The sequence below is a fragment of the Notothenia rossii genome, assembly GCF_949606895.1.
Source record: "Notothenia rossii genome assembly, chromosome: 3".
In the NCBI taxonomy this organism is placed as follows: Eukaryota; Metazoa; Chordata; class Actinopteri; order Perciformes; family Nototheniidae; genus Notothenia; species Notothenia rossii.
In genome coordinates this window covers 12,704,203-12,719,250 of record NC_136901.1, presented here as the reverse complement: position 1 = coordinate 12,719,250, position 15,048 = coordinate 12,704,203, and the positions used below count along the sequence as shown (strand labels likewise).

The following is a 15,048-nucleotide window of genomic DNA, read 5'->3' as shown; positions in this document are numbered from 1 at the left end:
TAAATCAGTGTTTATCAAGTATCTTTAGTTGGCATGAATCTGCAGATGTTTGTTTTCCTCAGACCCTCGATGTGTCTTGTGATCACAAACACAGGACATTTAAAGTTTCATGACCTTTTTATTGTTTTTGTTTTTTTGATAATTGTCCTCACATGAATATATATCTTCAGAATATCTAAAGAATACACAATATAAAATAAACAGATTAAGATATTTTTGATACTTTTAGAGATATTTACTTGTAATAGAGTATCTTTAGACAAGGATCTGAGGCATTCATCTTGATTGCATGTTCAAAAGGCTCCACGTTATTCTGTGGGGGTTTTCAGGATTTTCTCCTTAATTTATAGCTTTCTAAAAATACAGTGACCGTCCCACTCTGGTCAGCCCATGCCTCCACTTTCCTGCCCCACTGTGTCACATTGTGCTGTAATTTTAAAAGGCAGATGGAGGACAGCGCTCAGCAGACACTTCAGGACTCAGACTGAGAGACGGCTCGTCCTCTGATACTCTATAGCGCTGACAGGTAACACTTCCTCTTTTCCACCGTCCTATTTTAGACACTGTTCTTTGCACTTTCCTTTCTGTGTTTCTTCTGCTTCTTATTTTCTAAGTTTGTCTGATTTTATTCCCACTTCATGACTTGTGTGTCTAAAATGATAGCCTCATATGACACTTTTGCACTTTTCCAAACAAATCACAGTATTGCAACATTTCTCATTATTTTCTGGATATAATCCAGATTATTTGACTAATTTGAGCAAAGTGGATGAGGAGCTTGTGCTTTTTATTGAGTTGTAGGTTGTTGGGGGGAAAAAAGTTGTCTAAACAACTGGCAGATGCTCAATAGATTCTTAAATTGACAGCCAGTTGATCAGTTGAAGTGGTATACATAAAAAATGCAGTTACTGTATAAGCGGTTTCAAAGGAATGAGAGAGAAAAGTTGTAAATGCTTAAGTGGTGTAAACATGGCAAAAAGAAGGGTACATGTGGATAATAGCAAAGTACACCAAGGGGAATTTAGAGGATTTATAGAAGATGGAGGTTTAGATAAGGATATGAAAGGGTGCAAGAGTTTAGAATGTTTTATAGAGGTCTAATGTGGGATATTAAAGGTCCCATGTCATGCTTTTCTGGTTATTACCCGTCCCCTTGTGTGTTATGTAGCTTTTTCTGCATGTAAACGGTCTGCAAAGTCACAAACCCTCAAAGTACTGTAGCGAGTAAAACTCTAACACAGAAAAGACCTGTCTATGCTGCCCCAGAACGCCTCGTTGGACATTTCTCTTTTTCCATTTTTTACTTCCTGGGTATAGTGACGTATTTCGGGTATAGTGACGTTATGTTATGTCCACGGAGCCGTTAAGTTTGGACCAATCCGCGGACTTCCTCACACACACACACTCGGCGGGACGTTGCGAGGCTCGCTGCTGCGAGGGGTGGGACACTGTGAGCTGGCTCACTGGTGTGGGGTCGGCGAGACAGCGAGACACCGCGGAACTCAGCCTGAGCACACACACAAACTCCCAGCCAGGCTGCGGGTGTGTGTGTGTTTCGGGCTGGGTTTCGCTGTGTCTCGCAGACGGCCACTGGGCTCATAGGGAGGGGGGGGCAGGAGCTCCAACAAGCCGTTTAGGACAGAGATAGAATACACATACTATACAGAGATGCTGACCCAGAAGAGCGTGATGTTCCTCTTCGAAGACCTTCCAGTGGAAATTCCTCCAAAAATTGAGTTTGAAATCTTGCCTAAGATTTAATGAAGCCATCTCTTTATTAGATCTGGAACAGCGTAAATATTTGAGAGGAAGCCAAGCAAATTAAGACTTCCTCAGACTTGATTAAGACTTAGTTTGAATCAAATGGATTTACAGGTCACGTTACGTCCATTAATAAAGAGCACAACATTGACTACAGTGACATTCAGGGACATTCCTTGGGCTAATTTCTTGTATGTCAATTAAGTTTCCAAGAATTTCTCAAGGCCTTCACCTGGTCACGTGGTCATGAAGGCATCATGATGACCAGATGTCCAATTAGATGGCTGCGATTGCATCCCCGTTATGTCTTTATCTTGCAGGAGAGGAGACTCACAGAGCAGATTTCAGTCAACATGGCCGATAGCTACGACTGCACAGAGTGTAAGAAGACGCTGTACGGGCAGAAGTACATCCTGAAGGTGGAGAACCCGTACTGCATCGAGTGCTACGAGGATCTTTTCTCCAGCAGCTGTGAAGTGTGCCAGAAGCTCATTGGCTGCACCAGCAAGGTAATACTCATTATTCAACATATCACTCTTTGATTTTCCCCACCCAAATCCCCAAAGACTTTATGACGTATGAACTTGTACCTGTGTTGGTCTTGTTTCTTGTGGATGGGGAAGTTTTACTGTTTGTTTTCATGGACCAGAACATACGAGTCATGAGCATGCACTCCTCATCAATATCTTCCAATTTGTATGTGCAGATAATCTTAAAAGACATCACAACATACATCACATGTCAACGTTGATAGCTTGTTAAACCACTTTATTTCATTGTCGGTTTATTCGTGTATGATGGGAAAGTTTGCCAAAATGTCTCTACATTTAAAATAGTTTTTGTGGGAACTTCATGCACAAATAAAGTGTTTTGCTTTCATCACATAACCTCAAAAAAAAAAAGAATCACATATTAACCAGCATGCTGTTCAGGTTGTATAATGAATAATCTTTTAGTTTCACGTCTTTTTGACTCAACTTGTACACGTTTTCAGACTACAGTTGTTGAACTTTTCCATGCAAGAATATACAAAAGCCTAAAAGACTTCCTGTCCTCTCATTGGCTGTGCAGGATCTGTCGTACAAGGACCAACACTGGCACGGCGACTGTTTCCTCTGCATCAAGTGCAGCCGCTCTCTGGTGGATCGGCCCTTTGCCAGCAAGGACGAGAACCCCATGTGCATCGAGTGCTTCAGCAACGAGTACTCCTCCAAGTGCCACGAGTGCCTAAAGACCATCATGCCTGGTGAGAGAAGCTTATTGCTTCTATGTCGCTATTTTTTATAATGAAACCAGTTTAGAAATTGAGATTGAAATACTATGAACATGTGTATATTTGTTCTCCCATAAATCCAACCACTTCCAAGATGTGTTGTCAACCATGTTACCGTACGAAGCCTTTTTTCTTTATTAGGTCAGCCGTTTAGGAGCTCACATGACATAAGGACATTGCAATTACCGGTAGCTGTAATTGGTTAAAGCTGACCAGAATTCCATTGGGATAATGTGAGTCCTTTCTTCTTCATCCCCCCACCCCAATGCTATACAGGCTCCAAAAAGATGGAGCATAAGGGCAACAGTTGGCACGAGAATTGCTTCACCTGCAACCGTTGCCAGCAGCCAATGGGAACCCGGAGCTTCATCCAGAAGGAGGCCAACCACTACTGCCTGCCCTGCTATGAGAAGCAGTATGCCATGCAGTGCGTGCATTGCAAAAAGGTACAAATACACACTGTGATCCACATCATTGTGTCAAGAGAGGCTGAGTTAGTTTCTGCCTAATGCTCCTGAGGTTAGGGCGAGGTCTAATGAGAACGTCTTCCATCCCCGAGATGATAACAAGATCAATACTGGGCCTCAGAGGCATTTAAGGCCAAAGTTAACCCGGGTCTTACCTTACAAGTCCCCTGGGTAGCTTAAGTAAATGCAAGCTCAACGATAGCACTATGATGCCTCTCTCGAGTTGTGTATTACAACTTGATGTACTTTATGGCTGCACAATTACATCAAACTGACACATTCCTCTGCTTGCTATCATTGAATGCAAATAAGACTCGAATGTGAAGGAAACAGATGGCAGAGCAGGAACGAAATGTTGTGCTGAAAGCTGGAACTGGTAGTCATCTGGCATCAGCAACAGTCATGCATGACGCAGCAGTATGGATATAGTCATACATTGGAGCTCTAAAATGTCCAATTTAAAATATTTGTTCTGATGTGAAAGTGCAAAACAGTCCTTTGAAATGTCATTAGGTAAACATGGTACATGTCATGTACTAATTTCTTTCAGCCAATCACCACCGGAGGAGTGAATTACCGTGACCAGCCCTGGCATAAGGAGTGCTTCGTCTGCATCGGCTGCAAGCAGCAGCTGGCCGGACAGAGGTTCACCTCCCGGGACGATTTCGCCTACTGCCTCGACTGCTTCTGCAACCTGTTCGCCAAGAAATGTGCCTACTGCACCACCCCGATCAGCGGTAAAATAAGAAACCTTTGAACTGCTCTAATGTATCATCAGTTACATCAACAGAGAGACTTTCACTTGTTACTAAATGTATCATGGTGCCATTGTTACCGGCCTGTGTAATGTCAGGTTTGTTAACTTTTATCTAAACTTTTGGACCATTATCGTCCAGATTTCTTATCCACGTAGGAATTTAGCCACATCTTTGATTCATTCAGCAATTCAATTACAATTTTGTCAGATTTACACGATAGTTTATCCTCCCTAAACTGCTATCTAATTTCAGTAAACTGACGTGGTTGCTGCTCTTCAGAAATGGATACAGGTTTACATAAAAAGGGTACAATCTTTAGAAATCATCAAAAATGAAACCCTCCAGTGACTTAGCAATTTGTTAGAGTTAAGGAACTGGCAAAAGACACATTCTATAAATATTATATATATATATATATATACATATATATATATATGGTCGAAGAGTTATGGCTAAATGAACCACATTTAGTCCTCTAAGATTTGATCATGTAATACTTAGATTTGATGTACTAAGAAGTTGTTTCAACCTTTAAAGATGAATAGAAATATGTGACGTGGTGAAAGAAAAATACAACAAGGTTATCTCATTAGATTCATTAGATGAAGCATTATCATATGAACTCCAAATGAACTAAGTAACCATAGTACACCTTTAACAGAGACGTAACCTTTCCCAGAAGATATTCTTCCCACTGTGTTTCCAATCACCATCAATTCAATAATGATTACGTTAGCAGAGATCATGAGACTGTGAAGTTCATTGTGTTGGTGTCTCATGGCTCCTTGTTGTTGCTTTTATCTCAGGCCTCGGAGGCAGCAAGTACATCTCGTTCGAGCAGCGTCAGTGGCACAACGACTGCTTCAACTGCAAAAGATGCTGTGTGTCTCTGGTGGGTCGAGGCTTCCAGACAAGCAAAGACGAAATCCTCTGCCCCGACTGCGCCAAAGACTTCTGAGCCATTTCCAAGCCGGGAAAATAGTTTGTCAAATTTGGCACTGCCTCTCCTTGCCTATCATTCATTCTCACACATTAACTCACAGTACTGCTAAGGTGTTTTATGCATGCACTGATGATTCATGTGAATTAGTTGAAGTCTTCATTATAAAGAATGCTGCTTTAATTTTAAAGCACTGTTCTACAAAGAAATACATGTGTGTATGTTATTTTGGAAAGAAGCATTAATATAAACATTTTTCAAATATATATTACAGCATTTATTAGCTAAGTTGTTTCATTGCACATCTGATGACAATGATATAATATATATTTATATGAGTTAATGTAATAATACTAATACTGTTTCTAACACTGTTTATTCTAGTTAAATACATTCTGTTTACAACTGTAAATTATAATAAAGACCTTTAGAATGTAATTCATGCTTTTTGTTTGTTAGCAATGCAGCTTCTCATGGAAACAATATTTTTCATAACCCAATAGAAAATGTGTATCTAACCCATTATGTATTTAGCTCAGATCTGTTTTGTTTTGTCATGTTTGGACAATAATACATTTATAAATGTTGGTAATCGATTAATTAATAGACATAGGTTTAACACTTACTAATACACCATACTATCTTAAGTATTAAATGCTAGTAAGTCATAAATAAAGGATTCAATTGACTATGTTTGCAGTTTTTTAACCGTTAATATTATGTCTGTTTATGTATATTGCCTCTAAACACCCGAATATCGTCTCTTCGTGTAAAAACAGCTCTGAAAATGAGAAAGAGCTCTCACTCTTCCCCCTTTTGGGATCTGCACTCCACCCTTTGCCAAACTCCATCGTCTGCAAAATGACGTCAGATTTTGTTGTATATACACGATCTTTGTTTAGCGTAAAGGAAGTCAGCAGCAGGTGCCACCGGAAGTGTGTGAGGTCTTTGCAAGGGAGCTAACGGCATTTGATTGCAAGAAGCCGCTGAATAATAACAACGGAAGAAAACCAACTTACAATGTAAGATATGTGTCTGATCATCTGCAAGTAGTATCGTTATGTGCATACGTAGAAGCTAGCATCGTTGCAGTTCAAAGTGAGGTTGGTGCTGGAAAGCCACTGCGGCAACTAGCTAGGCGGCTAACTAAATTAGCATGGCTTTGTTAGCTACATTGCTAAGTAAAACTATGCAATAGAAAAACATGCTTTTAGAAACTCGCTATATATTGTTTGCTTTTATATATAGACAACACATTGTGTGTAGCGTTAACATACATTTTTATGCTAGCTGGCATGTAACGCTATGCACTTTTTTTTATCAAATCTTTAAAAAAATGTTTAATGTACTATTTTTGTATGCCTTGTATGTCGATGGTGTCTGTAATAGTTTTACCTTCACGAATAAGATTAACAATATTATGTACATCATCCTAACTGCTACTATATGGGTGAAAAGGCGCAGATGGGCCGCTCAGATGCATATGGGGAGCAGAAGGCCAGAGTCCATTAGATAAATCGATCATTTTACACGGCTATGCTAGCAGCTAACGCTACAATCCCTATTGAACACGATGTGCTATTCTGTATTAAAGTTTTGACTTTAGGTTTATTCGGCACACATACTATCTATTACGTAATAAAACAATCTCAGACGTCTCAGCTCCTTTTAATGGCTTTAGGCCCCTCTCTGTCCATTGTGGAGAAAGATGGGTGGGGAAAGAAATGTAAGACATATTTTTAAAAGAGGACATTTTAGGTGCTACAAGTGGTGCTTTGAGTTTTTTGTATGTTTTCACATTTTTAAAAGCTTTTCTTTTAGGATTGCATTTATATCAAATGTTTGCTCATTAGTTGGGTGTGGCCTTACATCTGTCATGTGTTAGGTCATCAGATCCTCAGATGTCTACTGATAAAATGAGTGCTGCTGTACCCAACCACCGGAGGACCAAGCCTGGAGGTAATTGCATAACGTTTTCTGGTTCAATCTCCAATTTAATTAAAATGTTTAAACCTATTTTTCAACACTTTTGACTTTAGCTGAGTGATATTGCAGATGTTGCTCCCTGATTAAGCAGTGCATTTGAGCTGTGGATGTTTGCTTTGATGAATTTGTTGATAATAGGAGCCACAGATGTAATTCTCATGTCATTGCAGGAATTAAGACTGTGGTTGTGGCCGAGGGTGCCACTGGAGCCACTGGGCCGACATCCCAGATCCCAGGTCTGTCCCAGACTGCCGATGAAACCTCCCCTCAGGAGAGGAACAGCGGGCGGAGGGTCGGGATCTTTGCTTCAGACTCGGACTATACCAAACTCGCAAAGGGGGGTGGACACAAAGGTAAATGTTTCTTTCAAATTAAAATGTGTTAACTGCAATTGAAATATCAAATTGTGCTTTTAAAGGTGAGATACCACATCGTATTTCCTAATGGCTGGCAGCATTTAATTTAAACGTGGTTTCTCCCTCTGCAGGACTGCTGAGTCATGAGAATGACAATGATAATCTACCCAAGAAGTCCTACAATCCATCCAACTTCTTTGGGAGCAATGGGTCAAAGAAGTGAGTCACTGTTTAGGCAGGAATAAGCAAACCATAACAACGTGGAGAGGCATCTGTGCATGTTGAAACAATGGATTTGTGTCATAACAATTAACAATGTGTGTTTAATAATTATTCAACAAATATCAAACTTAGTAAGTAAAGGAAAAATCCTTCAGTAAATTAGAGTATTGATTAACCACTCCAAGTCTGTTATCATCAAACTGGTGAAGGTAACAAACATTCCTAAATGCTCCTTGATCCTCCTAAAAGCCACATAAAGCCAAGCGTACGGGCCACAGCCAACATATCCCATAATGTGCTAAGTGGCCAGCAGTAACATCGTATGTCACCGTGGTTTTGTGCTTACAGCGGGAGCAAAGCAACGTCTCCCGACAGCCAGATGAAGGCGGGCATGCAGCCTCTTGCTGCACCGTTTGGCACTGATAACGGTTCCGATTGGGAAAAAGACAATAGATTTTCCCCTGATAAAGAGCAGGTGAATAAACCAAACTAGTCATCCCAGACATTTATACCGTGTCGATGTCTTCATCCTTTTAATTAAAAATTTCACATTTTTACCACCACCTTTCCCTTATTTCATTTTTGCTCCATCGTCACAATTGCTCTTTGGTTTGAATTCATTTGGGTTTCATTTTCTGCCTGTGCGGTAGCTTTGTGGAGAAATGTGTAAAGGCTTCAGGTAAGTAGAGAGTGATGCATCGATTGGTCCAGTAATCATTTATACATGTTCTTATTTTTGTATAACTGAAAACTACTAACCTCCATATTATTTGGAAGTTGTAAAAATGGTTGATGCTGAATGAGGTTTCCTCATCAGGATGTAACACATGAAATGCAGTTTCACAGAGTAGCTGTCAGATTGACTTCTTGGATAGCGTCTCTTTAATTTCAGTGTTATGAGAGAATAAACAATGATTTTGTTGGCTGCTGCTGTTGGGTCTGAGCGGGGTTTTTTTTCATTCCACTTTCTTTAATCCTTTTCCATTGCATGACAAATTGCATCTAACATTATATTCCCACTCATCATTTGCTTCATCCGAAAATGGCTGCTGCGTTCAGGTCTTTTAAGCAAGCGTGATAAAAAAACAAGCATTAATCTGGGAAACTATTGAATCCACAGATGTCTCCCGATGGAGTTGCCGATGAGTTGGGTGGTCTGATCGTGACCAGCAAATACAAGAAAACGTGAGTATAAAAAAAATAATCTTAGTGCATATATTTAGACTTCACAATTACCTAGATTCAATTGATTTATCATTAGGGAAGTCACTCATTTTATGGTCGTCTGCAGGAATCACGAGAAGAAAACTCCCCCTGTCAGCATGACCAAACTGCTGAGTCATGGTTACATCGAGAAGAAGACTCCTAATAATGACGACGACGCATCAAGTACGTAATGATTTCCTTCTGGTCTGCAGCCATGTTTTAGCTTAAATGTTGTGAAAAATATATTAATGTTATATTATATTTCCTTCCAGGCGTGACTTCAGAACAGACCAGCACCACCATGACGGAGGACGTTGAAGATCTGGAGTAGTGCACGTTGTGCTCTGAAGGGAGAGGGGGCTCGTCCTAACACTAGTTCATGGTTTCCACAGATCCACGAACACATCACCCCCCCCCGCCCCGCCCCTCTCAGATTCACTCATTTATTGTACATCCACTGACTGTTAGGTTTTGTACTCGTGGTTATGCAAAAGGTACGGTCCTCTATTTATTTGCGTTAATTTGTAAAAATTCACACGGATTTTATTGAGTAGATGTTCCGGTGCTCGCGGTATTTTCTTTTTTTTTTTATTTCTGTGTTGTCGTTGCTCGATTTGAAAGACGGTTTATGCACAGGGCAGGAAACTAACTCAACGAACACTGGCTGAGTGAAAAACCCCAGCTGTTTCACTCGCCAGTTTGAGTTTAAAGTGGGGTTGATCTCCCCAGCCGGATTAAGTCCACCTGCTTTTGGCTGGTGTTAGTTTCCCTCCCTGGTTGTATGAAGATCGAGTTGGTGAATTGAAATTGTTTGTGCTAATGAAATGTGGTTACAGTGACGTGGAATATTATTTGTTTAGATGAAGGGCTCTGTGAAGGGAAGTCAGATGGTTGTGTGTTTCCGGCTGCAGGGGTGGAGAGGATCCCCCCCCTCCCCCTGCAAAGTCTACACTGATGGTCGCAGCAGCCCTGTTTGTTTGGTAGAAAAGCGCCAATGATAACTCCTTACGTTCTGCATTGCAAAAGGTTGCCCTTCTTAACACTCCCCGGACTAATGTGTTCATTTTGACTCCCTAAAATGTAAGAAAAATGCCTTTATTTGATTGTGCAGGCTGCATGTTTATGCTGCTTTTAGTCCAATAATTAGAATACAAGCCCTTTTCAGAAGAAAAACGCCTAGTGATGAAACACTAAATTACCTTAAAAGATGTTTACAAGTCACCAGAAGAGGGTGAATCCATGCTGTTGCTGCAATATGAATTTTTTCGTCTTGTTTACCAGAAAGTGAATCAGTAATAATGCCAAGTGCGTCAGAAGCTAATGAAGGAACTAGATTGGGTCTCCTCTACGTTTTAAAGCCCTTCAGTGTTATGTTATTGCATTCCCGTTCAGCCTAATAAACCCCAAGCTCACGCAACAACAGATTAGGAGTTCTTTGAAATGTAGGGAGAACGTCCACCTTCAGCACAATTCATTCCCTGTGAAGATCAAGGCAGTGTTAACGTGAGTTCTGAACATGCCAACCAAGCAGTTTTTCCCTGCTCTTGCAGTGTTTTTTTTCAGTAGGAGAACTTAGAGTTAGCCTCACGCCAAACCCACCGTCCCATGTTTGTCCATCTGATGAGTTTATTGGGCTCAGATGAGAGACATGTTTACTGCGGCAACATTTCTGCATTTGAAACATTGATGCTGCTGGTCGTTAAGATAAAAAAACATGAATTAAGAATGTGCCATTTCCTTTTTTTAACCATTCCATTTAACTCGGAAACATGATCTAAATGTATTTTACGTGTATTTTATTTGTAGCTAACACTGTCGAGATCATGGTCAGGCAAATGTTTATTTTTAACACTTTGATCTCGAATTGGAGATTAAATTGTTAACTTTGTGGTACTAAAAGGGTCTTGAATTAAACTGGTTGAAAGCTGCAAAAACAGTCATCAATAGTGTGGCTTTTGAAGCACTCGTCACCTTTTTTTGTTTTTCCCATCATGCTTTGAGTGCCCTCACAGTTGGCCTAACTACTCCCAAACCCTAGCAGACAGTAGAAATAATGTACCTCTTTATCCTCTGCTTGATCGTGGGGTATTATAGAATTATTCTGACTGTCAGGATATCTCACAAAGTCAAAAAATGTCTGTTACATTTGATGGACAGTTCAGCCTTGAGTCATTCAATTTTTAGCTCGACTGAACTGACAGCAAAATCCTAATCCAACAAATTGTAGAGCGGAGAAAATGCTCTTATGAATGAAAAGGGAAAGTGATTCATTTGGGTGTAACAGTTCCTCCCAGAAATGATGCAGCAGTAACAAAGTCATGTTAAAACGATTAGCTTCAAAACTCTTACAGGAAGTGGTCAACGCAGCTGTCCGGTTAAGGGTTGTCACTTTTATTTCAACACTATATATATTTAAGCATTGATGCATAATGTATCTGTATGTGGTATTAAAAAGTGTCAAGTGTCCAAAATTGATGCACTGGATTTTGTTTTGGATATTGTTTGCTTTGCAGGAAAGGCTTATTTGTATGGAATGTTAATTATACTGCAGTTTAAAATAATGTTTTGCTTCCTCTTCTCCCCGTGTGAGTTGGTCGTATATCAGTTTACAAACCGATAGTGGGAAACTTTAGTGGCTTAACTCTGCAGCATCCTCCCTCCAGTATTCTCACTTGTTGTCGTCCTCTTGCTATTGTATCTGCAAGTGGTATTAGTTTACTTTTAAAGTGCAAATGTACCAGAAGAGTGAAGCAGCTTTTTAAACAGAAGTGTGTAGTGAGGAGAAAATCCATGTAAGACCCCGCGTATCGTGATGATTGCACAGACTCTCAATTATAATTTCAATAAATGGGCATGTGCATGTACTTTGTGTGCTGTTTCCTTCTTTAAACATTTTGTACTCGCTAGCTTGCTTGACGTTACTTAAATATCATGCTTCACATTAAGTTAATGGATGCAAAGAAGATTTTCCAAGCATTTCCGGTTTTTCTTCGCTTCCACTCGATTGTTAAAAGGAAAGGAGTTAAATAAAGTTACAGCATGTGTAGTGTATTCCCTTAAAGATCTCCTTTGATATTTTTAGGCATATTATGGGTATCAGATATATAAAAAACATGTGTTTTACTCAAAATACCAAACAGATCATGCATTTTAGACAACCCTCATATCCCTCCATTTCAGCCCTGTTAGAGAATGGCTGATTCTCTGCTGGCCCCGCCCTCTTTTGAGCACCAGGCACACTGAGTTGTGAGCTAAATGCTTTTATTTCCTGCTTTTTTACACATACTCTCTCCAGTACAGGTTAGCTCTGAGTGTCAGCGATGCTAATGTAAACAAAGACCATATTGCGTCCAAAACACATCTCACATTGTTTCTGATAGCAACATTTCTGATAGGGCCGTGGGCGTAAAGCCAGCCCACATTTCCGATATTACGTCATACCGGACGCAAATCGGGATCAGCGCCGTTGTAGCCCCGTTTTGAGAGATTTGGGTACGGAGGAAAAGAGAGGGTTTTATTTTCTTACACTTTGTGAGTTCCCTGACACACCAGGGACACATATTTATGTATATACATCAAACAAGTGCATTTTACATGATAGGAGACCTTTAATTTAGTGGGCAATTTCCCCCAATTTGTTTAATATCTTTACTGGTATCTATGTGCAAATAATCCAATTCAGTTTTTTTGGAATAGAAACACGATATAAAAAGGCAATTGTATATTGCTTTTCATTTTGCAAATACAAAACAAACATGAATGTGTGCCAATGGGGGGAGTAAAGTCTTTAAGTGTTGAAGATGGACTTGCATAATTTATTCTGAAGTACTTCATGAACTTTAACTATTTAATTATGCTTTGGGAGTCCCATTAGGACCAGTCAAGCCTACAGCAGTGTGTGTGTAGAGGGGAAAACACACACGCGCGCGCACGCACATGCACGCTCAGTATCGCTGCAGGCTGCATCCCTCCTCCCGCCACGCTGTTTGCACTGAGCCGCATCGCACCTCACACCGCCGCGACACAAACGCTCCGCATCCGCGCCTCATCGATCCGCGTATCGGAAACCGATCGGTAACCGCATGGTGACGTCACGCCGCTGATTGGTAACAGCGGCTGGTGGGCGGGTGGCTGTGTGACACTCCAACGCCAGGGATAGATGGGCGCATAGAAACCAAACACCGGATAAACGAAAGAAAAGACAAAAGAGGAGCGTGAGGACGTGCACAGGGAGTGTTTGTTTTGTTTCTCCGTCAGTGTGTGGGGAATGTAGCTGTCACAGCCGCCTGCGGGATGATGGATGCGTAACAGCACGGATCGAGCCAGCTGTGGCCTGCTTCTAACAGCAACATCTGGCCGGTGAGTCGCACGGAGCCGCAGCCGCTTCGCAGGCAGCGCGCAGCTTTTTCTCACCCAGGTGGGGACACAGAGAGGGGGACACAGTGCAGCCCCTCTCTCCGGTGTCCTGTCCGGGGAGTCGCTTTGACCTCGTCCTTGGTTGAGTGATTGATGTGCGCGTTTGACAGACAGGCTGCGCGCAGCATATGATGAAGGCTCCTCGCGGATAGCTCGAGCTCTAGTATGGCATTGGGGGAGAAAAGAAAACCTTGAACGTGACATGCTGTTAAATGCTTTCTGTGCAGCGTGCATGCACACCTGCACATGCAATGCATAACCTGCTCAAGATCCAAAGGCTTTATTGTCGTGTGCACAATATGTTGTTGGAAATGAACATCTTAAAAACCAGGCTCTTCCAACAGTGTACAATATACTTAAGACGTTAATTAAATAAATAGTGCAAATGATACAATAGTGTGCATGTAAAATAGAATATGATATACATAATGTTAAATTAAATACTGTGCAGTGGAATAAATACTGCTTATTGTTCTAATATACAAATATATATGTATTGACACTGGGATACAACTTACATCGTAAAACTATTGCTTTGCCGTGAAATATACTCTAACATGTGTCAGTGTGGGTTAAATCCCTACTGGATAGCCTCATAATGCCAAAGAAGATTAAAAATACAGATAAAGGAGAAACATTATTATTATAAGTCCCCAGAGAAAGGTGCATGCAAAGCTACAACCACTCTAACTCCTCATTTGGGTATTGTAAAAATGTTAGTGATAGCATAAGGTCACTGTGAATTAACTCTGAGTCCCCGCAGAGTTATACGGAGGTTTAATAAACAGTAGCTGCAGGTCAGAAAGAATCCCTGCAGGATTATTTAAACCCATACAGTCCTACTTTGACAACCCTAAGAGGCCCCCGGGGCCCGGGCAGTGATTTTCTGTTGTCTCCTTCACGTCCACATACTAACCGCCTTGTCGTCCTTCTGCAGGGTCAGAGAGGAGCCTCAGCAGCCTGGAATACAGCACCGAGGGCGGGGGGGAGATGGAGGGGGGGGACGCAAAGGGGGAAGAGCCCATGGTGGGCAGAGAGGGGCCGAACGCCAGCAGCAACAACACCACCACCACCACCACAACCACCACCACCAACCTCCTGGCTTCCGTCAAAGAGCAGGTAGGAGGCATGAGATGCTGCATTCACACCCTGACTGTTGTGTGCATTTTATTTTCTCACATCTTGGTCATTTATCCAACAACTTATTCACTTTTGAGGCTGCAGCCACACTGAGCTTCCTTACTTCTTCTAAGGATAGACACATATTAGTCACTCCAAATGTTACCCATGGAACTTTAGGAAAATGTCTTAACTGAACACATAAGATGAACAATTATTAAGGAGCTGCTTTTTGTATCTGCTATTGAGTGTAGGTTAATGGCCGATTTGAGACAATGGGGCCCTGGGTTAAGACAACCAAGAGGCCGCACATCCTTCAAACTAAGAACAAGACCCCCAGACCAGAGGGACTTTAGAAGCAATAGTGTTGTTTGTTGTCATTTTGCATGTCTTTGTAGTCCTTTAGTGTCTCCAAATTATTTCCGTGGCTTGATAGTGGTTTTGAGTCACGTTGTAGACATTTGGCATCTCTTTGTAGATATTTTGCATCTCTTCGGTATCTCTATGTATTTGTTTTGCGCCTCTTTGTTGTTATTTGGTTGAT

General features: G+C 41.1%; 3 protein-coding genes across 4 annotated transcripts in view; all 3 read left to right on the top strand.

Moving 5' to 3' along the window:
• Positions 1–429: 429 nt before the first annotated feature.
• LOC307034013 (four and a half LIM domains protein 2-like) lies at positions 430–5,887 on the top strand. The gene is made up of 6 exons (XM_079672689.1): positions 430–526; positions 2,082–2,270; positions 2,833–3,007; positions 3,311–3,480; positions 4,052–4,238; positions 5,066–5,887. The coding sequence occupies exons 2-6, from the start codon at positions 2,115–2,117 to the stop codon at positions 5,215–5,217; spliced, it is 840 nt and encodes a 279-aa protein (XP_079528815.1). The 5' UTR covers positions 430–526; positions 2,082–2,114; the 3' UTR covers positions 5,218–5,887.
• A 186-nt stretch (positions 5,888–6,073) lies between these two features.
• LOC307034014 (uncharacterized protein) lies at positions 6,074–11,833 on the top strand. 2 transcript variants are annotated; one of them, XM_079672690.1, is made up of 8 exons: positions 6,074–6,221; positions 7,085–7,158; positions 7,356–7,538; positions 7,673–7,760; positions 8,112–8,238; positions 8,884–8,948; positions 9,055–9,152; positions 9,242–11,833. In XM_079672690.1, coding segments are annotated over exons 1-8 (696 nt in total). In that variant the 5' UTR covers positions 6,074–6,219; the 3' UTR covers positions 9,301–11,833. The 2 variants fall into 2 exon arrangements, with proteins under 2 accessions (XP_079528816.1, XP_079528817.1); XM_079672691.1 differs by having other exon boundaries at positions 6,102–6,221; positions 7,093–7,158.
• Positions 11,834–14,375: 2,542 nt separating this feature from the next.
• Positions 14,376–15,048, top strand: part of LOC307034004 (plakophilin-4-like) — a gene marked incomplete at its 5' end in the record, with an annotated part of 40,195 nt that continues 39,522 nt past the window's right edge. The window contains one exon of the mRNA XM_079672674.1: positions 14,376–14,504. Coding sequence (XP_079528800.1) covers positions 14,376–14,504 — 129 coding nt within the window. The remainder of the gene's footprint in view (positions 14,505–15,048) is intronic.

Coding starts and splice junctions, on each gene's coding strand:
- LOC307034014 (XM_079672690.1), top strand. Junction 7,539..7,672: donor AAAGGGGGGTGGACACAAAG/GTAAATGTTTCT, acceptor CTCCCTCTGCAG/GACTGCTGAGTCATGAGAAT. Junction 7,761..8,111: donor GGGAGCAATGGGTCAAAGAA/GTGAGTCACTGT, acceptor TTGTGCTTACAG/CGGGAGCAAAGCAACGTCTC.
- LOC307034013 (XM_079672689.1), top strand. CDS start 2,115: ATGGCCGATAGCTACGACTGCACAGAGTGTAAGAAGACGCTGTACGGG. Junction 3,008..3,310: donor CCTAAAGACCATCATGCCTG/GTGAGAGAAGCT, acceptor AATGCTATACAG/GCTCCAAAAAGATGGAGCAT. Junction 3,481..4,051: donor AGTGCGTGCATTGCAAAAAG/GTACAAATACAC, acceptor AATTTCTTTCAG/CCAATCACCACCGGAGGAGT.